The sequence below is a fragment of the Platichthys flesus genome, chromosome 16 (assembly GCF_949316205.1).
Source record: "Platichthys flesus chromosome 16, fPlaFle2.1, whole genome shotgun sequence".
Taxonomy (NCBI): domain Eukaryota; kingdom Metazoa; phylum Chordata; class Actinopteri; order Pleuronectiformes; family Pleuronectidae; genus Platichthys; species Platichthys flesus.
The window spans coordinates 14621704-14646895 of NC_084960.1; the positions used below are offsets into that span (position 1 = coordinate 14621704).

The 25192-nt window shown below is 41.3% G+C and overlaps 1 protein-coding gene across 2 annotated transcripts in view; it reads right to left on the reverse strand.

Annotated features, from left to right (window-relative positions):
- Positions 1 to 9620: 9620 nt before the first annotated feature.
- Positions 9621 to 25192, reverse strand: part of asic2 (acid-sensing (proton-gated) ion channel 2) — a 355981-nt gene continuing 340409 nt past the window's right edge. For both annotated transcript variants that reach the window (XM_062408953.1, XM_062408952.1), the window contains 7 exons: positions 21161 to 21311; positions 20778 to 20834; positions 16115 to 16268; positions 15022 to 15113; positions 14207 to 14286; positions 13534 to 13602; positions 9621 to 12421 (listed from right to left, as the gene is read on the reverse strand). In XM_062408953.1, the coding sequence (XP_062264937.1) occupies positions 12320 to 12421; positions 13534 to 13602; positions 14207 to 14286; positions 15022 to 15113; positions 16115 to 16268; positions 20778 to 20834; positions 21161 to 21311 (705 nt within the window). In that variant the 3' untranslated portion in view covers positions 9621 to 12319. The remainder of the gene's footprint in view (positions 12422 to 13533; positions 13603 to 14206; positions 14287 to 15021; positions 15114 to 16114; positions 16269 to 20777; positions 20835 to 21160; positions 21312 to 25192) is intronic.

The window sequence follows — 25192 nt, forward strand, 5'->3', positions numbered from 1 at the left end:
AACACTCTGCAGTCCTCTGTGGGACGGATGCGTTTTGGGTGGACGTGGTGTTCAAAATGATTTCCCCTAAAATTGTTTTCAGATGATAATGTTCAAATCCGAACTCTAATTGCTTTCAGGCACCGAGAGCCATGTCACCCTGGAGTTTGTTTACCGCGTCGTAGCAGATGAAATAAAAAGCTGGTAAATACATATTTCTCTGGAGTGATAATAATGAGAAAAAGACACATTATTGAGTCGGAACTCAGCGTCTGGTCATGATAACACACAGCAGTGGTCTGTTTCTCCACTCTCACTCAGATCAAATCGAATCTGAGCAGCCTCTTAGGTACAAAGCGGCATTAAGGCCCCACAGTAATCTCCCCAGATGACTTTTTCCCATCATGTAACTTGCGCCAACTACATTTCCCTGTGATGGATGAGCCAGAGAACAAATCATTGCAATTGTGGAGGGTCTTCTCTTCTCTAAAGGTTTCCCTGGTGTCCTCAGGTGCCAGATCTTCCCCTGCAGGTGGTGTTATCTATCACGGCATGGCACCACATTTCACTGAGGAGTGCACACACAAACAAAACCAACACACATGCTCACACTCATTCCCCAACCTCCTCCCCTGTTCTGACTGAGAGTGTGTCTTTTATTATTCATTAGTCAATTCTCATGTTATTCCAAATTTGAATTTGTGTTTGCATTGGAAGATTGAGTTTAGATTAGATTTGTCCTTGTATATCCAGCTCTACAACCTGTTGGATCAGTAGATGGAAGACGTGTGGGGATTTTCATCTTCTCTCATATTCCCTTTTTTTTTGTGTCATGATATATAAGGGAAATTAATTTTACCCTTTTAGCTCAGAGTAATTTATTTCCTACCTTTTGATCACCTAAATGTCATATCAAATTGGTTTTCATTAATTTCTTCGTGCTATTTGGTATCTTTAACCGTAGCAGCTCTAATTATGACAGTCAGTCGGTCCTAGATTGAAATATCTCAAGAATTATTAAATGGACCTCCAGGACATTTATTGCATAAATTCCCATTTCCCTCAGGATAAAAAGTAATATCTTAAAATTTCTCCTCTAACGGCATCATCAGGTCAAACTGTAGTTCTCTCTCTTTCATAACCAAATACCAGCCCCAGCCGCTTTAAATGCTCAGTGTTTATTAAAAATGTTTGAGACTAAGCTGCTTAACATCCACAGACGTGAACATGCAGACAGAATTCAGCTGCATGTGGGCAGCCTGTATCTGGTTGTGGACTCTAAAGCAGCTTTCATACAGTGAGCAGGAATCCTTGCTGCTGCACCGATGTTCTGTTCCTGAATTTGGCAGCAGGAGTGTGCAGCTCTGTTACCTTCATGCTTCCAGCTACCTCCAATCCATCTTCCTACCTACCTATACCATCCACCCACACACTGTTGCTCTGGCATAAACAAAAACACAGGGCTTCTCAGGTCGACCGGGCCGGATACTCAACCCCACACTTACTTCAATGGTGCACCATGTGTGTGTGTTAGAGAAGCACTTTATATTGTCCAACTGCTGAAAGAACGATTTAATGGGTCAATGTGCCCCGAAGTGTAAAGAGCTTTAAGTTGTCACAAAGACTAGAAAAGAGCTGTAGAAATGTAGTCCCATTACCTTTAATTATAGATAATTGAGACCCTGTATATGGGAATGAGTGGCTAAGAAGTGGGCCAAGTGGAGAAGAAGAAGAAGAAGAAGAAGAAGAAGAAGAAGAAGAAGAAGAAGAAGAAGAAGAAGAAGAAGAAGAAGAAGAAGAAGAAGAAGAAGAAGAAGAAGGCCGTAATGCACGTTGATGTTGGTTGCCACTTGTCAATAAACCAAACACAGCGGAGGAAAACATTTGCTTTCTAACTCTGAGGCTGACTGCTCCAGGACCTCATTGATCTGTTCTCTGCTGATTTAGACGTCTGATATTCAGGGAAACCAGACAGACCTTCAGTTAAATCAGCTCATGTATAATTGTCTGTTGCTGTAGTTTCTTATTATCGTGGTGACACATCAAATTGCGGTGGCAAATTTAATAACTCACCATCAAGTCAGATGATGCCGGCGGCTGCTGTGAGCTGTCACTGCTCTTCACACCATGGTGCTCCGTTCACATTGTGTTTCACCGCCTACAAGCTCCTCTGATTTATCTTTAAAATGGGACCTGGAGATGAAACTGTAATTTTGTTGTCATTGCAATGTCAAAATAAAACAACCATGTCTCTTTGCTATGAAATTGATTTCAAATTCAAATATTATACTTGTGGTATCAGGTGGAAATTCAACAAAACAGATTATTAAGTGAAATTACTTTGATAACTGTGTAAATATAACGTTTGTATTTAAAAAATTAAATACAAATCAAAAGTTATCCAATTTGTATGTATTTTCTTTATCAGGCATTTATTTAAAAAGATTAAAAAGTTAATAAGTGTTTGATAAAAACAGAGAAGGAAGCATTGACATATTGGTATTGGCTTGTAAAAATCCATATTTGTCTGGCGCCATACGAGGTCATGACAGCAGCAGAAATATTAAATAACCTGGTGATGATAAGAGTATTTCAATTAATCAATGATTAACACTAACAGGTATGTACAGAGCGTGTAAAGGGCAGGGAGAAGCTTGATACTAGAGCAGGTATCAACATCAGCAGTGTCGAGTTGGGTTTGAACAGGTTTGTAGGAGTGAACAGTGTCAGCGGTGGGAAAGAGCCCCGAGGGAAAGATATGCCAGTCAGTCTTACCTGCCCTGCTCACAGCTACACTCTGTCACACAGGACTCAGGTGAGTTCATGGTTTATGCCACTTGGTGTGGGAACATATAAAAGCTGTGCAGGCTGGGGGGTTAAAGCTGTTTGTCACATCAGACTTTAAATTACAGGCTTAAGGCTCTTTCCTGGAGGAAACCTTTTGGGTCATTAATTGAGACCAGCACTTCCATAGCAGTTTGTCTTGAATGAGTGTAAAGATTGTCCATATGGCTCATATGGATTTAATAGCAAGGATAAGCCCTGCCTTGTAAGTACAAGCCAGATAATCTTGTCCAAATGATGGTCTCTGTCATTTTATGTAGTTCTTATCACACTGATGAAAACAGGGGTGAACCATTATGATAGACGGCTGGGACTGCCTCATGATTGGTGGAGCATGTGAACAGGCTGCACAAATGACACATCCAAATGACATCTAAAGTGCAAGATGGTGGCAAACTTTTCTGTGATGTTTTTACCCTGGGCTAAAGCTCATCAGACCATGACGATTTGTGAGACATGTGGGATGTTGCAGCCTTGTTTCAGTCATTATCACCGTGCAAACAGTCTCACCGATACATTCGCAACAGAGTCCTGACGAATCTGAAGGATGTTGACACAGGACCTGTTAAGGGAGCTGTTCTGAACGCCAAAATTTCCCCGGGGCTCGTTTTGGAGCACTTAAAAAGAGCTCTCAGACGGGTCTGTGGCTTGTGATTAAATTAGCAATCAAGTCTCTTAAGCAATAAACACAGCCAACAGGTAATTAAATATGATTCTGCCTCAGGTCATAGCCAGAGAGGGTATAGATAAAATAAATGTGGTAATTTCTGATGCTTCGTTTTGTAGGTCTGGCTGAGTATTTTGGGGCGTCTGTTATTCTAATATGGAGAAGAGCAAACAAAACTGTAAACTTCTTTCTAATTACATTTATTTAATAGATTCTTGTCTGGTCACAGTGACAACACAGGTCATATTCACTCAGATAACGTTTCCAAATCCAGGGTCTTCATTGCGTTAAAAATTCAGTTATTCTCTCAATATTGCTTTTGTGAGATAACATTTGCAGAGATGTGAATAATAGATGTCAAGGTTAAATGCTTTGTCCTGGATGTGGACTTGCAGAGGTGAATGCTGGTCAGAGATCAGACGGAAAATTGCTGCTGTGAGATTGTACTGAGGATAGAGAATTAAATGGCGAACTCACTGTTCCCACATTGTCAATGACTGGCACAAGAAAAATTAAACCCTGCTGGTATATTTCAGGAAATTTCCATCTTTACGGTTTGTTTACCAGTAATTGGGGTTATGACCTGATTTACAGTGAAATAAACGGTGGTATAGATGGAATAGTTTCTTAGTAATAATTTCTATCCTTCCTTCATAATGTATGACAGAAACTACTTAATATCTTGTAGTTGTTTAAGTACACTTCAGGATGACCATTAATCTATCTGAACTTTTTTCTCTTCCACCAATAAGATAACTAGTCCATGTATAAGGCTTCCTTTATAATAGTAAGGGCCCAACAGGTCATGAGTAAATCAAGAACCCCCCCTCCAAAAAACTATTAGATTATGAAACAAAATAATTATATATTAATTCATTTGAAAATCTATAGTTATTTGCATTTGGTTGTATTAGTGGAGCCTACAGACTGTAAGTAAAGATGGCAGTGTATCTCCACTTCCTCCTACTATCCAGAAATGAAGCCAAAATATCCCGGATATGACGCTGCCATTTGGAGCATTTGGAGCTAGAGACTGTGCAGTAGCGATGGAGCCACGATTGGCCAATTACGAGTCGGCCTCTGCTGTCAATCAAGACATTTTTATAGCATGAAATAAGTAATTAGGAAAAAACTTACCAGAAAAATAGCACTTCAACCTACACCAATGTGATGACTAACTAAAAGAACAAAAAACATCTTAGAAAAATGTATTTAAAGTAAAATAGTGGAAGGATTTAGTTTAGTCCTCTTCCCATCCACTAACATGGAAGATGCAGGATTTGTGACCGATGGCTTCACTTCATATTCAGTTAACGTGGGGATTTTCTGTTGCTTGGGCAACTTTGATTTGATGCGAGTCCTTTATTAATTGGCTGCTGTTTTATTGCTTTAACAAAAAGTCTAAGGTAAGTACCCATTATTGTTTGTATTGATTGTATTTAACTGTATTTGTATGTTTCAATGACAAATTTAATGGGTACAAAATTACCTCAGTGAGATGAAGTGAGAAAATCACAGTTGATTAATGGTTGACGGACTCAGGATGCTGGATTGAGTATCCAGGATTTCTTAGCCCGATTCCTTGAGTTCATTAGGACTCATTCTTATACTCAACCTATCTTAAGACTTTAAATGAGACCATCCTGTAATACGGCCTTGGTCTGTCTCCCTGTGCTGCTCTGTTCTTTCTCCATTCAGCTCTCGAGTGGTTTCTTACTGTCAGTGCATGGCAGTCTTTGTTCAGACTCGAATTATCTCTCATTCTTCTTTAATGTGCTCACTTAGTAATAACTGCCTTTCTGTGACATGAGTACAAGCATGTCATATCTGATTAACTGCCAATGCTGAGAAGATTAAATCCAGCTTGATGGTCTGTTCTCTTTTGGTGAAGATACTGTCGGTGCTGAGAGGCCTGACATTACACACATGAAAATTATACATTTGAAAAAAGACTAATGGATAGGTCTGCTATGATATCATTACCACAAGGTATTAGATAAGTAATGAAGGAACCAAAGAAGGTGTACAGGTTGCTGTATTGCAGGTTTGTCCAAACTACGGCCCGCGGGCCATATGTGGCCCGCCATCCATTTTAAATTGGCAAAAACAATTTAAATTAAAAAATTTAAAATTAAACTAACAATTTAGTAGCACTTAAATGGCACTTACTTATAGCACTTTGTAGTTTTGCTCTATTTTTGAAGAAATTATACTTTCTTGATTCTTGTTGTTCTGGGTTTGTACCCCCGGGTACCCTTGAATGCACTGATTGTAAATCGCTTTGGATAAAAGCATAAGCTAAATGAATTGTAATGTAATGGAGTGTGGCCCACTGTATTGTACTTCACCGTTTTGACAACAGGCGGTGCCCAACTCACCCCTGACCTGCTAGCTGTCCCTCAGAACGCCGCCGCGCCCCCTGCCCTAAGCGACGCAATTGAGGCGCACTGTCAGCAGTCCTCTCCAGGTGGCCCAGACCTTCGAATTTTCTGTGTGTGGCCCTCGGGATAAAACGTTTGGACACCCCTGAATTTTTAACCTGAATTCAAATAATCTATTATGACAAATACTCACTCACTACTTTATGACAAGCTGAAGGAGGTGGTTTGGGATAATAAATAACCCATTCAATTTTAGTGTGAATCCAAGATTTTCTTTATCACTTTGTTTAACATTGTGAGATAGTTATTTTTTATTTTTTTTACATTTCCACTGATTTCTCAGCAAATAATTCATGGATCTTTAATATTTAAAAAATGTGGCATATTTAGGGAGCTGATATCTACAAGCTTGTGCAATTCGTTGGAGCTGGATTGAATTGAATGGGACAACTGGTCCTCGGTTGAGGTACTTGCTCTACTGAGTTTGTTATTGTTTTGATTGAGGGTAGGCAGAAAAGTACATTGTGAATTAGAAATCCTTCACAGCCATCAACAACTATGTTAATAACCAAATTCTGCTTTACTCTCCTGTGTTTAACACCACATGGGAAAGAGCATTGAAGTAGCATTGTTAAGATAAAGGGTGTGTGTCTGTGTAGAGAGCTTTTCTACTGGTGATGACCACTCAAAGCACTTTACTGTACAAGTTTTCTAATCACCAATTCATTGAGTGCAGCAAATCTATAATAAACTAAGGGCAATTTTGGGTTCAGTATCTTGGACAATGAGGTGCCTTCGGAGACGGGGATTGAACCACTGTACTGTTAGTGGACGACCCAATGTACCTCCTGAGCCACAGCTGCCCAAAGAGTGCATACTCTCTCAGTTCCCATTTGACATGAGAGCACACACCTACTAGTTTTTTCACCAGATACTGCTTTAGATTCATGCAGTAATTATATTCACTGAAGTATTAGATATTATTGTTCAGAGAAACCTCTGCCTCGTGTGACTTACCGCTCTACCATGCAATCAGTATCCAAGTTTCCAATGAGTTGCTGTTGGACTATGGCTGACCTGCAGGCAATTTCCGAAGCCTAAATATCTGTTAAATGAACTGAGACTGAACTGACGCTGAACTCCTGCCTGCAGCAGCTCCCAGATAAGAGTCCCTGGCAATGTGTAGAATATAAATACAAGTTTACCAAAAAAACAGGGGTCCTTCGACACAATAGCATTTAAATAAAATGCTTTGCTGTGAAATTTAAATAAACTGGTCCCTTTGAGGATAATCCGCCCTCAGACGATACTGCCAATACTAACTACTACAATCATTCTTTTTTACTTTAAAGGAAATCCTAAAATTGAATGTCATCTTTTCCTTTATTACTTCATTACCGAGCAATACGATTCGTGCATGTATGAGCTGGAGGAAGAAGCATCATTAGACTGAATTAATGAAACATATATGCAGCCAAAGGGATAGAGGGCAGATATAGTACTCTAAGTTCCAGCCCTCACTAACAACACTGTTAGATGTTCTTAAATGTACTAATAAAATAGTGAAACCTGACCAGCATACCAATTCGAGATTCATATAGCTGTATTTATATATATCGCTCATACTTGCACAGCCATCAGGGGCCATTTTTGGTTCAGTATCTTGACCAAGGACACTTCAGAACGCTGAATGAGGGAGAAGGGGATCGAACCGTTTAACTTGTGGTTAGTGGACGGCCCATCCTGAGCAACAGCCGCCTGTTTAACAGAACAAGTAATCATGGATTCAAATTCTACAGCAGCTTAACTCAATAATTTTATTTTGGTGATTATATTTCCTGTAAGTAAAATGGAAGCAGTGATGAACACAGAGCATCGTCATCGGACTCTACAGTTCCCCTCCGTGACTTCCAACTCACTCGAAAACAAGGTAATGGAACGACTGGTGAACACAGTGAAGCATTTATCAGGTTAAGTGCCAGATATTTCCCTCGGGAGCTGGGGGGAGATTGAATATTGGACTTTCGTCTGCCTGGTGGACGGAAACACGACTCCAGGCGAGTGGAAATGTTGCTCAGTTGTCTGCACAACGTGTGAGTGGCTGAAAATAATAACTGCAGGTTTAAAATCCACATTATAAAAATAGACCATTTTCGCAGAGGTAATTTGGTCACAAACTAGTTGGTCAACAGGGTCTTACATAAATATAAAAAACATAACAGCTGTTGACACGATCCAGAATTGATGTGAGTCCTTACATGATCAGCTGAGCTCCTGATTTCTGTCCAGTGAAAAGCTGATTGAGTTTCACAATGTCATCATTAGTTCAGAACAGAGATCTGTACATGTTTGTGCGTAGCTTCTGGTGTAGATAAGACTGTAAATCGAGTCAGATCTTTTGTGCACAGTGCTTCTCCTTCACTTCTTTCTTTGACCTCCTGACGAATTCCATCGGGGTCAAGGACGAGTGAAAAGTAGAATGCTTTTGATTATCAAATGCAGGCCTATGTTGTGTCAACATGGCTGCTGGGAAAAAGGTCTGTTACAAATCAACTTTAGTATCAAATATGTCAACAGTGTTGTTTCCTGAGTCGCCACTGAGACCAACACAGTAGATCACATCAGCCCAGTTCTCATATCTCTGTATGTGTGTGAGAGAAGTCTTTTTTAAATACTACTGCTGGTCGAGGCCAACATACACATCTGGCTTGCGTCTATGTTGTAGAACTAGACCTACTTGAAACATGTAAACACAGAGATTGTATACACCAGATATCTGGAGCTCTATGGTCGATTCTTGGTACGCCAGGGAGGTTATTTATTTTTTCATCTTTGTTTGTTTGTTTGTTAATAAGGAGGATTAGGTGAACACAAATTTGTGGAGCGATGTAATATAGGACTGGAGGAAGAACCCACTGAACTTAGATCCAGATCAGGGGTCAGATCCAGAATTTTATTCACCCTCTTAATCATTGTGTGATTCTTTTATTCAACATTTTCATTGATTTCTGAGAGAATAATTAATGGATCCTGAGGTATAACTCATGTTTAAGGGACCGGTATTTATGTGTGTGATTAATCGGGCTTAGATCCAAATAAAAAATGGATCTAGTGAATTTAAATGTGGTTTAATTAAGGGATTGTTGGGCCTTGGCAGAGGTAAGGACTCTCCTGCGTGCCCTTTTAGGTCCCATTTACTCTGTTTAATTTATTTGTTTTTATCTTTTTATTCTTATTTGTCATTGTAGATTGTTGGCAAGTCCACCTCTATGGCCCTGACTAAATCTTAATCTATCTTCATGGTGATTTTTCATCTAGAGACACAATTAAATAAAATTTCAATCATTTGTTGTTACGACCAAATATATGTGAAACTTTTGATAATCAGCCTCAGTTGTGCCAGGTTTAAGGAAAATGAATGTACACATGCTACACCATAAATAAAAAAAGATGAATGAAACATCTCCACTGTACAAAGTGAATCAAAGAAATTCCTAAAACTGAAGCAACCGGCCACCAGGGGGCATTTAAGATGTTTTGGCTTCACTTTTGGGGAGCTGTCATTTTGTCCATCATCATATATAATCTATGTGCTGAAATAAGAGGTGAAGATGCTAAACGTACCTGCTAAATTGTGTGTGTAAAAATCTCTGCACAGTAGTTTGAGCCTATGGCTACTTTCCCATCTTCTCTTGTTTTCTTCCATTTCATAAACTCAAAATTCTTTTTATGTTTTTATTTAACCCCACATGTTTTTATATATCATACATATCATATAAAGCATTTTGAATTCCCTTTTTGTTGAGATGTTTCAGAGAAGTAAATGTGCCCCGCTCCGTCTCACCACGACAGGACTGCCACCACTGCAAAACAACTTTTTCCATTTAATTGTTTCACATTAAAAACACACACTGAATGCTGCATCACACAATGAGAAAATGCTGTTCTGCGATAACAATTGAAGCCAAAGTAGAGGGAAGAAACAGCCAGAGTTGCTGCCGCCGAGAGAAAGGAGACGCGCTTGTCTCACACCTCTGCAGGTTGGCTGAGGATCCTGTTTGTCTGAAGCCACAACATGAGATAATACACAGAGACAGCAGGTTGAGCCACAGATGGGAAATCATGATCCAAACAGTCTCACAAAGCACTTGAATTCATTCCTACCTGCAATTACATTACCAAGATGACAGAGACCATGCGAGGATGATCATGGACTAGAAACAGAAAACTCAGATAACACTTAATCGTCCAAAATGGTCTCACACTAGCTTTTGGTGTAAAGCCATACAGTATATATATATGTAACTGTTGTTTCTGAGGACACTGAAGGGTGAGCTGGACCTGCATTGAAAAATATGCCTGGTGCTCTAAGCAGTGTGTACTTCAATTTTAGCATGACATTCAACTATACCCCATAATGCTACGGCCCGTTACACAACATCCCCCCCCCCACTGAGAGTCGCAGATTGAGTAACAGTATGACAACATGTGACAGATGAGTCGTCACTTCCAGCCCAGGAGATGATGTTTTACCAACGTTCTTTAAAATTGGAATTCAGGTATGTCTGCGTGGTACCTGCTTTCATGAGAGAGAAAAAACACAGATATTTACACCGCTACACAGCAGATCCCGTATCTTAAAATAAAATAAACAAAACAAGTTTTCCTGGCTGAACCCTCCTCGTAGTGCTTTTTTATTTATATTTTTTATTAATTATGAAGCCTAGGGAGGTTGTTATTTTTGGCTGAGAATTTTTTTTGCCATCCTTGATAAAACTTATAGTAGCTGTCTGAAACATCACCCTGACATTCTCTTAATAAAATAATGGGTTTATGACAACCTGCATAAATTAATTTACTACAGTGTCTGTCTGGCCAGCAAATAAATTCAGATTCTACTTCAGTGCCCTGTCCAGACCTGGCATTAACGTCCGTCTCAGGACCGGGTGAACTGATCACAAGTGGACAGCTCGAAGTTATAGGTGTGAACCCACCTTAGATTAATTGAGGACATGTTTGAGAACCAATCACTCAGATCCCATTCGGAAGTGGTCTGGGACACCTTTGACCACATTCTTTTTGCAGTGTCAACACAATTGTGTCCTGGGCCACATTGAAGGACCAACTATTGAACTGACTAGGTTTCCTATACATTGATTTATTGGTGGCCATTTACATTGACCCCAAACATAGTGATTTTTTAATTTGAATTTGTAACACAACACAGACACCACATTCTCTCATACACACACAGAAAGAAACACACACACATACAACGACATCAGACCAGTCTGTCATAGTCTGACTGGCGAAACATATAGAGCATTGATATACATGTTTATTTGCATATAGAGAGGTGTTCGACTTGGATCTGTTCACAAGTGGTCACTGGTGACGCATGCTAATGCCAGGCCAGGACAGGGTCTGTCAGCTGGCTGCTGTGGTGAGGAGCAGCAGCCACAAGTCATTTATTCACATAAATTGACAGTGAAAGCATGACATCCTTTAAAGGTGTCTGTAGAGCACCTTTAGAGCTTCACACCCAATGAGTCATGTAGCAAACATGCCATCAGTAAACTGATTAACTGAAACAAACAGGTGGAAAAATAAGAGGCAAAAATTCAGGCTGCAATAATGTTAGGGTTAGGGGTTGGGGTTAGGGCTAACCATAACCCTAACCCTGGTTCAATCTACAGTAATTAAAGATAGTGTTTTATTCCTCAGTTACACTCTGACCTCAAAAGTCCCTTCTAACCCAAGATGGCAGAGTAAGAAACGTGTTCCTCAAAATCGATTTTCAGACGGCACTGTCGCCTCTGAGATTTGATTTTAAACAACCAAAATCAAATCTCAGAATCTGTACATTCAAAGGATGATGCCTGACCAGGGCCCGTTTCGCGAGCCTGTCCTGCAGACAGAGGGACAAATGGCACACATGTACAGTAAAGCAACACTGCAGTCCAGCGTATGCATCGGCAAAGAGAGCAAGGTAGATCAACGCATGCATTTTGGACAGTTCCAATCCAACTTTGTATAGTTCATTTGGCATTGAGCAACATAAGAATGTGTTACATAGATATGCTGCACAGGGATGGGCCCTCTTTTGGGCAGGTCCCCCACCAAGTCTGTGATTTTCTGTGTGCATGTATGTTGAGACTCAGACCCCACTGCAGGTCTGGCATAGTGGAGGCCACCCTCCCACTACAGCCCAGTACAGGGTGACAGAGAGGGCTGATAAGTTCAGCCGACAGCTCCTTAATCCCCATTAGTGCCTCAGACATGTTGGTGTGACAGAGCACAGCGGCGTCCCCAGACCAACCCCTGTTCTTGTCTTTGTCTCTTCCCCTCCCCTGTTAGGTCCCTGCATAGTGCCCTAAGCGAGGATGCAGCGCCACCCAGTGGGGGCAGCCTCTGGATGTGTGTGGCTCTTGGGGGGAGGGGGAGGGCCTCAGCAGGCAATCTCCTCCAGGGTGCCCAGCGTCGTCTGCAGCGGGACCGTCACAGTGTGGCTGATGGACTCGGAGTGGTTTGCCACTGCGTCACAGGAACTCTGAGGAAGAAGATTTACAGAGCTGAAACAGTGCTCAGTACTCTCAGACGTGGGGACGGCTGTGTTAGCCACTCACTTGCTACAGAGCACTAAACAAAATGGATGAAGAGAACTGGAAAAAAGAGAAAATATAAAACAAGAAGCCGTCGGCACACAGAAAAATGAAAAGCTGTCATGTTTTGTTGCACAGCGTTTTGACTTTCACCGGAGATAAACTGACTATTGATGACAAAGTGAGGGATTGCTTGTAGGTCAATCAATGCATGAACGGCAGCTTCGGGGGCTTCTCTTTCAACATTCCAGCTTTATCAGAGCTCAATACTTTTAGATAAAAGTTTACTCAGTTTCTTAATTTACACCATTGCATTTTTTAAACCATGACTCTAATGGAGTCATATATTCAGGCAAGGCGAAGCAGGTTGTATAAAAGTTACACAGCTAATAAGGGAATAGTACCTTCTTGCATTTCAGATGCTGTGACTCGTCTGAACGTAAACAGATCCTTATTTAAATGGAAATGTGATAGTTTAGCTAATAAATAATAAGAGGCTGAATAATTATTGACTAACCTTTGTACTGAATTTAAATGAAGCATTGTATAAGTGCAGACGGAGCTAAGTGGCTGTGCCTCTATTAACTTAATTTATGATTCATCATAAGTGGCTCATTTATGCTGATGCTGCAGCGACAGCATGGACCGAATATAATGATGGACGACATGACATTTCCTCAAAAGTGAAGCCAAAGCATTTTGATGGCCCCCTGGTGGTTGGCTGCAGTATAGGTCATAAACCCTGCCTCCTCCATGTTAGTGGATCCATGGATCAAACTTCATTGTCAAAGTATTTGTCAATTTACATTTTTTCAAAGATGGTTTCTGTCATTTTTGTCACGCTGATGTATGTACAAGACTATATCGGATTTAATTAAATATTTGATGCTTTAACAAGAGTGTGAGACGTCATGATGGACAGCTGAGATTGACTCAGGATTGGTTGAGTGAGTGGAACGGCGGGACATCGATACCACAGCTCCACCATGATCAGAGTGAATCTACATGCTCAACGCACTGTGAGCACTCTAGGGAGAAGACTGACAAGTGACGCTCTTACCACATCCTCCGCATGACTCTCCTCCTCCTCATCCCGACTCAGTAGCTCCATTATTCTTTCCTTTACCACCTGTAGAACACGGAATAAACGTCAGACTTCATTCAGTCTGCTAAAGAAGAATCGCCTTGCAATTAATGGTTGTACAAGAACATGGAGCTTCAAAGCAAGTAATTAGGAGGCAAATTTGGCAACAAACTAGCGCAATTATTTCAGCATGAGAGCTGTTGAAAGTTGCTTTGGAGCTGCTTTTATAAGGGACATGAGGGTTTCTTATCCACATTGCTCCAATACCCCCATTAAAAATTAAAAAAAAAAATCCTTGAAATTGCTTTTCACTGAAAACCCTGCAGGAGGTGTGGACTGTTATGTGTGTGTCCTGTGCAGCTGAAAGCAGCGTGACAAACTCTAAAGTGCAAAAGTGTTTGAAAAGTACAATTACCAGGTAATTGTACTGACTGAGCTGTCCTTCAGCTCAGTCAGCTCTGAAGTAAATCTAACACTATCTGCTTTTTGCATCAGTGATTATGTTTATGTTGTCAGATCTCATGGTCAATGCTCTAAATCTAAATCTAAATCTTATTTCACTTTAGAAAACGCTAAAAGTCAATGAGTGTGTGGAGAGAGACGCGCGTATGTGTGAGAGAAACTGCTTCAACTGCAATTAGACACCGACCTCATAAGCATAGTCGAACAGCTCTAGGATGGTGAGGATGCTGGCTCCAATGAACAGACCCATCTGACCTCCAATGTCACCTGTGGAGGGCCACACCCACAGTCACATGACGGGAGAAGTAGAAAGAGACAAAAAAAAGAAGTGAATTGATCGACTATTAAAGCATAGTTCTCTCCCTGGAAATTCTAAAAAGTAATTTAGAATGCATACGCACACAGACCCCCCCCCCCCCCCCCCCGCCACACACACACACAAATACCACATATAACAGTTATCCTGCAATTAACAGGGTCGTCGACCTATGAGCGACGATTAAAATAGCAGCACACACAAAATTGCCTTGACCTTAGTAGTACCGGGCGGTTTTAACTGCTGGCACAGGCGGCTGTGCTAAAGGGATAGGACGTGGACATGGACGCCCATCTTTGATTAAAGGATGTTAAGTTTAAATATATATAAAAATCTCATGACCTAGAGATGTCCCCAGGAGCTGACTCCACGCAAGAATTGGCAAGGCAAGGTCCAAGACTACTTGAAACACTAGGTGGCGTTATGAGTCATGATTTATCTGTAGATTTTTTATTTTTTTTTAATTTGGTCAAATATGTGATATTTAAACTAACATCAAAGAGCAGTCATATACTCTCATTTATAGCTCAAAAACACATCTGAATTTGTACACATGAACACATGCCACACATGCCACATTATCTTTGAAATCATCCATGGGTCAGGGGAAAACTCTTTCCCAGCAGTCAGAGCATTAAATTAAACAACCACATGACTGTCTCTAACCTCCACTTAGTGAAACCTACCCAGCAAGCCTGCAACCTCATAGGCTTTCTTCTGCTCGATGGTCTCGTAGTTCAGAGCCTCAAAGAACACGTCCAGCACCAAGATGTTGTCTCTGCAAAAGGCAATCACATTAATGAACCCCACACAAAGGCAATCACTGGAGAAGCAGCATCATCAATCAGCAGCAGGCCCGTCCATTTCCCACACAACGGAAAAGAAGCAGGAAAGCCCGAGCCCTGTGTGGGAGGCGGACACGCTCGCAATCAAGGTGAGAGGTGGTGCAGCCGGGTGCCGCAGACAGAGGCGGGAACTGATGAATAAACTCTGCTGCGGAGATTCACGTGATTTTCATGATTTTATATAGACATCGCTGTACACTCTTATCACCACTAACTCTCTTGACACAATAATCGAAGGCCAGCTGGATAATCGGCTGTAGAAGCTGGGGGGTGTAACTCTGACATTGGCGTTCCTCCAACACCGTGAGGCGCAGCGGTGAGTGCTGTGCAGGGAGCAGCCTCTGAGCCGGCTGCCGAAGCAGAATACCCCCTGTGTCGCGATGGCATGTGTTTCCCTTTTAATGCCTGTCAGGTAAAGTGAAATTAAAATGGAACTAGTTGAAAATGATGATGATTGATGTATATGTGTCCGCCTGCCTTTGTGCAATAATGGTGGATGAATGTACTCTACCGCTGTTTCATGAAACAAAAGTCCGGCCACAGATTTGACCTGATCCACCTACACAGAGTGGCTATACCTTCACCAAGGAGGTTACATTCTCATTGCCGTTTTATAACAAGGATTGCAGGAACGGATTATTCTGGTAATTTACCTGTATCAGTGGTCTTTTATTATTTTTATGGCCAGAAACTTATGATAAAACCTAATAAGAGTCTTTGCATATCAGTTTTTCATAAATTTAAACTAAAGGTAGGTAAAATTGTCATTTTCAAGGTTTCAATCAATTTAGTAGATTTATGTCATATTATGGTAAAAGTACTTATTTATCATTCAATTAATGTAAACAGATAATCTCTATATTTGTAGTCTCTTGCCGTGCCTGCAAGAGGAACAAGTGTAACAACGAGGAGACGAGGAAGGTCAGCTACTCACGTGATGTACTTCTCCGTCTTGTTAAACTTCTTCTGCAGGTAGCGGGCCGAGGTCTTGCTGGGGATTTTGACCATGGACAGCTCTTTGTTGTAGCGGGTCATGTTGCACGGCGTCCTGCACATGCAGCTACTGCTCTCCACGGCCGACAGTTTAGCTACACGCAGGAGAGGGTGATGGAGAGGGGACAGGTGTAGAATCAGAGGGAGAATGGAGCAGGACGTTGGTGGATGGGGGTGACCAGGGAGAGATGCTCTTTTAGATACAAAGTGAGACTTCCACTTACAGAGACCCAGATATACTGAGACAACCAGTTTAAAGGCAGTAAATAAACCAGATGGGTTGTTTATTTCCCACACAGTGCCCTAATAAAGTCTCTAATAAGAAATACTGTTGGAGGTGTGATTCCTAAGGCTCTGTCTACTGACGAGAGTGAATATTTGCTGAAAACTGGAAACCTTGTTTTGACTGAGGGCTTCAACACTGCAACAAGGTCGGCAAACCAAAGTCTGGGTTTTGTATTTGGATCATTTATATTGGGATCATCTCTGGGCAGACTGGGCGGATGCAATAAAAATTACTGTCGTTTCAACAATACATATATCAAAAATAAAGAAGATGTAAATGTAACCTATGAAATGGATCAAATTAGTGTAAAGTCCGCTTGTATAAAATAAATGATACTATCACACAGGATTTAAACAAGGAAACGTCTTACTGTGAGATTACTAACCCTAACCCTAACCCAGATCATGAGCTCTTTTGATATTTCAATACATTTTAAACTTGTGTCAAAAATTCAATAAGATAAATGAATATACACAATGGTTAATGGTAGAGTCCCTATATGCTTTCTTGCGTTTAAAATGTAAGAGAATTAAAATATATTATATATATAAATAAATATAATTGATCTATAATTCAAATGCTGAATGATGAATAAACATGATGAATAAACAAACAAGCTGTTTGTTAAGTCATTTATAAAGCAAACATGCCAAAGAGTTGCTGGTTTCAGATTCTAAAATATCTCTTTCATATATTATATTCAAAAATTAGAAGTCACTTTGTATTGGAAGATGCACTAGGGCTTTCACATAAAGTCATACAGTTTACAGAAAACAAAGCTAAATCAGGCTTTCAAATTGGGACACTGGTTAAAGAAAGACACAGCTCCATTCATCAGTTTAATCAACAACATCTTTGTAGAAGCTATAAACTGTGTGTGCCAATGCTTTTTCAATGCTCATTAACGCGTATTTCACTCAATCTATAACAGTTTTGTGCTGAGAGCATCAGGAATGCTTTTTCTGAGACCCAACCTTTCTTATTCTTGCTGTGCGAGTACACACACTATACATAAAAACACTGGGCTACGAATAACACCTCGTCTGTGCGCGTTGAGTCATGTGGATGTTTACTCCATACAGGCTCTGACGACAGTAGAAGTCCATGTCATCGTCGATGTCACAGAGGAGAGGATGTAAAGGCACCAACTACAAACATGCCCTCCAGCGGCATCTGTAGCACAGCCTTTACCCTGACACAGACAAAGTCCTGGTGCAGAAACGCCAAGCTCTATTCCCAACACTGCTTTGACAGCTTGACTCACGGAGAGATGATTTCGTCTTAAGCCCACAGCCTCCTCTATAACACCAACCCTCACGCACTGACGTTAATATCAAGCGACACAAGCTTTTCAAACACAGCTCCATCAAAAGCTTCTCCGACACCAAGGATACTCACCCTTCTCCCAAATAACTTGTCTGAGCTCAATTTTTGAAGTTCCAGAGTTGAATTAATTTTCAATTTATTTCCCAGTGCAAAAAAAAAAACAAAAAAAAAACTTTCTTTCTTTGGACTTCAAATTTGAAATCTCCCTAGAACTGAGCCTGTATTCTCAGAACGGCGGAGCTGCAGAGAAGTTAATGTTGTCAGCCTTATTCCTCGGTGAGGCTGCTCAGTGGCAAACCTGCAGATCAGAGAGCACGAGGCAGCCATCCCCCACAGTGCACTAAGAGCCGGCAGGGCCACACGCTCACGTAATTGCAAGAGGAAATTCAATATGACTTCTCAGTGGTCTCTTTTTTTTTTTATTCAAATGAGACGTTATTGGATGCAAGGGAGCAGGGCCACGCGCATTCAAATGATTGATTTCTTTCTCTAATCTCCACGTCTTTGTTCACCTATCTCACTCATTCCCTCTCACATACACTCAAATCCAAAAGAAAATTACCGTAAGACGTAGGTTCCTTATGAGTTTCATACTTTTCTTAATGTTAATGCTTGAGTAGCTGTTACTGCTGCGTGAAAGTATAAATAAGAAAACTTTTCTGATAGAAAAACAACTGATATAGTCACTTTAAGATGGTTTTGGCAGGATGAATCATTTGTTCAGCAGCTCTAACAGATATTGGAAATAATCACGTCTCCGTTTCCTCAAAAATGCAGCTGTCTCCTATTAAAACATATTTCCAGAGGGGTCTACAAAACTTGAGTGACACAGTTGAAGCAAGAGAAATATAAACCCACTCATATCAGACTTTGCTGTGTGAAACCTCCTTTGATGGGTGTAGCAAATTGGCACTGGATTTAAAACAAGAATTATAATTTGCATTCAATGATCCAAGCTGTGTGTGTGTGTTTGCATTGTGTTGAGCATGTGAGAGCGACGATGTTCCAACGAAGGAACCAATTAAAGACGAGAGACGAGGAAACAGTGTGTGAGAGAAGCCGGTATACGCTCCTCCCGCATCATACAGAACAACGTGTGGTTTTAAGTGCATGTTATTTACACTTCGGTGAGTTATGCTGATCGCTCTTATGGTGTGGGAGTCTGTTTCCTTGTTGCTAATTGCATGAAGCTTTTGCTGCTATCGACTACACTTTTGTGCCTTTTCTGTTTTCCACAACAAATTTTCATCAGGGTGGGAGGGGAGTGGACGAGGCCAAGCAGAGAGGACTGGTGTGGGAGGAGAGAAAGTTTTTCCTGATGCTCCTCTAACTCCCACCTGACAACAGTTGATAAAGGTCAGAAATTATATATAAATGTATTATTTATGTTTTTCACTGCCCATGGGCGCTTATTTCTCAAAAAATGCAGATTCAAAATGGATCCAGCGCCCCCTCATTTCCCAAAATAGATCTGATCTAATTCGAATCTCTGAGATTTTAATCTGACAGGAAGTTTGGTTCAAAATGTTTCTCTAAAATGAGGACAAGACATGGATTCCACTCTGTGCAGCCTGACCACTTTCACCTTCGTCAAACCACATGAACATAGTTGATGCTGATCTCAGTTTCAACAGAAACCTAATTCCTATCTCACAAACTTGTCATTGCTGCCCACTAATGTATTCAGCTGCCCCCTCTTGCGTGCTTTGACTTAACCCTGTTGCTTCACCGCTGCTCACTAATATAATCTGACCTCTTCGTATTCGCCTCTTGATCCATTTTCGACTCCTACATTTATCTCAGGACTTCGCAGCCCTTTCAGAACCCCCAGACGACTCAGACTGTCCCATCTCAGCATATTGGATGTGTCAGGGACAGGAACCTTTTCTGTAGCAGTTCCTCGGCTCTGAAATCACCTGCCAGAGGCCATTAGCTGGGCTGAGCTTGTTGATGTTTTTAAGATGCAGCTTAAGACGCACTTTTATTCTCTGGCTTTTAACTGTGTTTAATCAGTGTATATTTAATTCAAGCCATTTGGTTTAAAGGTGTTTTAAAAACGTCTTATTGGTGTCGTTCTCTTGTTTTATCTCCACAGACAATAATCACAGTTGCTGCAGTACTGACGTCGTACTGTATCTCCGCCTCAATTTGCGGTTCAGTTTCTGAGGAGCCACCAAAAGTACGCTGTAACCTCCTATACGCAGTGTAAAAAGCATAAATAAAGAAGAACATTGTTTACGCTCTCTATCTTGCATGATAAAACCATTATTCCTCATGCAAATATTGTGCTCCACGTTAACAGCTTAAGTCCGCCTGCCACTTTACTGCTTTAGAAGCTGAACCCTTGATTTATGACGTTAAATCACAAAGAATCGGTCTCATCTCGCTTTCACGAGTTTTCTCAAGAGTTTGGATAAAGTAAAATTAAACGAAACCTCCACAAGGTTTGACGAGCTAACATTCAATCAAACCGATTAGTTAATTTAATGGGGGAGGAATGAGTCAAGTTCACGGCCAATGCAGGAAATATGAACTTTCATCTATCTGACCATCCATCCATTCAATTGAACTCTGCACTTCCTGTCTGTTTTGATGCCGGTCAGTAACTTGACGAGGCCACCACACACAAAAGAGGTCAAACTGAGATGATTCTCCCAATAAATCTAAACGTTTTACAAGTGACACTTGCACTGAATCTTCTCAAAGACCTGTTCTGTGACTGCAGAGCTTTCATGTTGCATTTAAAAAAAAAAAGTCCAGTCACAGGCGGAACCCTATCGCGCTCCCAGAGTAATTTATTTTCTTGCTACAGTGCTTTGGAATTCATGAAGATATATTCTATCTGCTCCAAGTTGAGCCCCATCAAGCTTCAAATACTCTCCGGTGTTGCTCATCTTTAAAGCAGGTTTAGCATTAAAGAAATAATCCCTTTCCTCTGCAAATAAGGATATGTGAAAAAGAATATAGGAGATTTGTGTCTATGCGGACTTACCAAGGGCAGGCTCAGCACAGTCTTTGTACTGCTCAGGCGTGCAGTATGGAGCATTACCTGGGAACAGTTTGAATGAATTGAGAAGGAAACTGGTCAGTGGCAGCGATTAAACATTAATGTTCTTAGTCGACTCTACAAATAAAGTGTAAACAGTTCGATGAATTTAGAACAAGGTGCAGCACCCCTTTCCTGCCAGACGCATTCAAATCCAAGGACCTTAAAAAAATGGCAACACCTAACGTATTGACTTATCATTTCAATACCAGGCCTCTTAATGCCATTTAATTTCACAAACAATACTGCAACCTTGCTTAAAAACTTGATGAATGCATGTTCCATACACAACCGAAGGCCGGGGTCAGAGCAGCAGCAGTGATTCTCACCGGGCATGTGCACCATCCTGCAGTTGCAGTTCTCCACAATGTAGCGGGTTTCACAGTCAATCCTGCAGGCGGTTACACTGTAGACCTGGAAAAAGCCTGACTCCAGGGCCTTCGACTCGCACTCTCCCCACGGGGGAGGCAGGTAGGTCAGCTACAGAGGAGAGAGGAGGTGATTGGTCAGTTGGGCCAAGGGGAAGAAAGAGTGCAGCTAGTTTTTCCTGAAACACACTCACACCAGGGTTTCTGCAGAGTCCTGAAATAAAATCTATGATTTGTAAAACACAGAGGGCAACACAACACCTTTGTTGACCTGCGGGTCTATCGAGGAATGATTGGAAACCAACAGGGACAGCAAAAGTGAAGTGTAAAAGTGAGCGTGAATGGTTGTTTGTCTCTGTATGCTGGCCCTGTGATACACTGGCGACCTGGCCAGGGTGAACACAGCCTCTCATCATCCAATGACAGCTTGCTTCAGCTCCCCCCATGACCCTCATAAGGCTTGGTGCTACAGATAATGGACAACCAACCTGCTGCTGCACCAGTTTTAGTTGTATCAAAATAGCCCAAAACTATTAAAAAACAAAAGTCCAAAATAGTATTTAGAATTTCCCTCCGGGGACAAATAAAGTTGTCTTGAATTTCTGTAAAGAAATGGGTAATTCATTCACTTTTTTAAAGCCGATCAAAACAAATTCCATGTATCACATTCGAAATGGGGACAGATTGACAACAGCTTAACCAAACATGTTCCCCAGTCATTGAAAGTTAGCCAGTACAGAGAAGCAGCAGAGCCTCACGACAAACCAGGCGGCGCGGAAAACAATTCAACAGATCGCCAGAATCTGTTGAAAAAAAAAACAAACAACGCATCCGGTGACAGCAAAAGAAAAACTCCAAATGGTCTCCTCCTGCTCCTGCAGCTTTGAAGACTGGGACGGCAGATGAGGGACGGGGGACACCAGGTGGAGCAGCGTGAAGGCCCATCTGCTCCACAACACGGGCCGCGTTATCTGCCCGCGCTCTCTGTTACCATCACCCATCATCCACTGTTCCCCCAGTTCCCTTCAATGTCATCACAATGCATCCCGAGTGAGTTTTGCTTTCTCTGCCAAAAGAGCAATTCTTTTTTGGACGAGGCAAAACATAGCATCCTGCCAGGTGAAATTTGGCCACAGTATGCTTGTTAGCACTGACAGGATTTGAAACCCTGCCCTCTGCTATCAGGCGATGTTGTATCTCTGCCTCGAGGGAGTTGGATGCCGCAGCTCTGCAGACACAATCACTTCCCCGACACTTAGGACAGTAAATTCAAATACAAACCCAACAGAAATCTGGGGCGCTGCATATTACAGGCTCCAGAGGGTCAGGACCACTTTGGGACATGGCTACGATGTCTCCTGTGATAATTAAACATGCCCTTACTGCTGCCAGCAGCGAGTGCGAGCAGTGAATACCAACATGCACACGCTATAAATTTTATTAGGGACTTAAGAAAGGTGCTTCTCAGCTATCCTTAACATTTAAAGATCACCTTCACCACCTCGGCTCACCTCAGCTTCAGGTCTGATTAGAGCTGGATATCGCTGATTCAGATCTGATTAGTTTTCTGTAATCAGATAATCTGAGGTGCTCAATCTCAGTTTTCACTACTGCTGACCCGAGTATGGTCTGTCTAATAAGAGCAGAGGCCTGTTCCCCACTCAGCATGCTATTAATCAATGTTCCATCTCCCTGTTGTAGCAGAGCAATGCTGTAATTAGGCGTTACAATGAGGTCTGTAAGGGGCATAGGTTTAAGAAGGTCGGATTTGAACTGGTTGGGTTTTAATGAGATCGTTGAATTAATACTGGTTTGTTGAGCTGAATTCAGAATCAGGGTTGGAGCTGAGCCTCGACATCAAATCAGTGCACAGAGGCAAGGTCGGCATTTCTTCTCTTAACAGATTCAACGTGTGAATATGCAGCTCCTGCAGACAAGGGACACAAATCGGGGGGGTGTAAGCCTCAGGTTTCTGTTTCTAGTCTTCCTAGTCTTCTCCATCTGCCTTTTGCTGCATATAAGCTGCATATGCATACATGGTTTCTAGAAATATAGCCTCGTACCCAAGATAACAAGTCCAATCGAAAAATAAAAAATATCGTATTTTCTTATTTAATATTCCTTTTACTGATAGCACGGAAAGACAAACACTTTGAGCTTCAATCAAAATGCAGCAAAGGAATAATGGAATAATGAAGACTTTTTTTCATCCTTTGGAGGAATGACTTTCTTGGCTGAGGGAACACCGTGCCCCTTTAGCTTAAGTCAAAAGTCAATAGAAGGGCAATTTCAATGTCTGGAGAGCTTAAATTTAAAATCGGCTGTCTGAGCGTGAGGACTCATTTAGCCCGGACAGTAGGCTGTGCTCTTTGTGCCTTCAGCTCACTTGATTAAGCTGCTTTAATCTAGGCCCAATATTATTAGAAAAAATGAGTTCATTTAAACTCTTTGTCAAAGTCATTTTTCAAAGGCAGACTCATATGCGATGGTATCTGTTTTAAAGATCCACTAATCACCACTTTTTTTTCTTTTTTATGCTCCGTGTAGTCTCATTCCAAGTCTTTGCTCCGGATTCTCTACCCATATCATTATTATCCTGATTGTTCTTGGACATATTTTAAAGTGAACCACGGGTTTCTACAGTAGATGAAGCTTGAAGGTGGGAACTTCTCACAGCTAGACGATTTTTTTCAGAGTTCTCCCACAGATCTTGCATTCATTTGCTTGAGCTAAATTTGCTGTGTGTCCCGCTGTGTGGACCCCGTGGAGACGGGCAGTGTTTTCACAGCAGGCGGGCAGGTGAGGGCCTGTCTTCACCCTGCCAGTCACAGAGCTGGGCTGACAGATGAGCGGACACAGAAACCCTGGAGGCTCATTACCCGCAAAGCCCAACCATCGCTGAAGAGGTCTCCTCATCTCCTTCCTGCTATACCGCTGGGGTGACTCTCTGTACTGCAGCAGCACAGTGAGCTGTGATGTGCTGAGGTTTCAGCTGGGAAATCAAGTAGTCTGGTCTGCAAGCCAAGGTTCATTTTACTTACATTAGCAATGATGAAGAAGCACAAAATGTGTTTGAATATCTCACAAATTAGAAAATCATCTGTTCTTTCATTCTACTTTATTTCTGTCACAGTGACATTTTTCTTTTCTGAAGCCTGGTCTCCAGTCTTTGTTACATGAGCTTTTTTGTATAAAGCCATTCAGAAAACTGTTAAGTGTTTGCATGGAAAAGAAAAATGCTTTTTCTATTATCACACTTGACGGAAAACCTGTTTTCTTTCATCCCCAACCACAATAATGGGCAGTTAAGTTTTCTTTTTATATAATATCTGAAAAAGATTACCAGTAGGAGACGACTGAGACCTGCATACTTTCAACTGAAATCATGCTTAGTCCCCTATGTATTGAAAATGGTGCTGATAGCTTGAACTTTTAACATTGTTTGGAGTCTGCACAGTGATTGTAGAGTGGAGCCGCAGTATTGACGCTCTCCATCAATCATTATCATTCAGAGCTGACCCTTGTTCTTATAATATAATAACTAAGTAAAACTTGAAACATGACAACTTAACAAACATCAGTGTTACAAGAACATAAACCATCTTTGACACAAATTAATTTACCACTTTGACATTTTGGTTTGTCCCATGTACTAACATGGTGGAGGCACGGTTTATGACTTTAACTCCTTCCAGTCACTAGGGGGTGATCAACTTTGTCCATCTTTGTATACAGTGAGAGTGAGAGACAAACTAAACTACGACTATAGCTACATCATTGAAAGGCAGTGTGCGGTTAGAAATAATTAATTAAGAAAAATAGAATCAGCGCAAATTATAAGCCAGATTAAAAATGTAGGTCTTTAAATTAGATTGAACATTTTCAATGTTGGGTCAAAATCTAATGTTGGACAGAAGACTGTTACAGAGCTTGGTACCCGCAGCAGAAAAAAAACAGGACCCGTTCAGCTTTTAGATGATAAATAAGGACTTA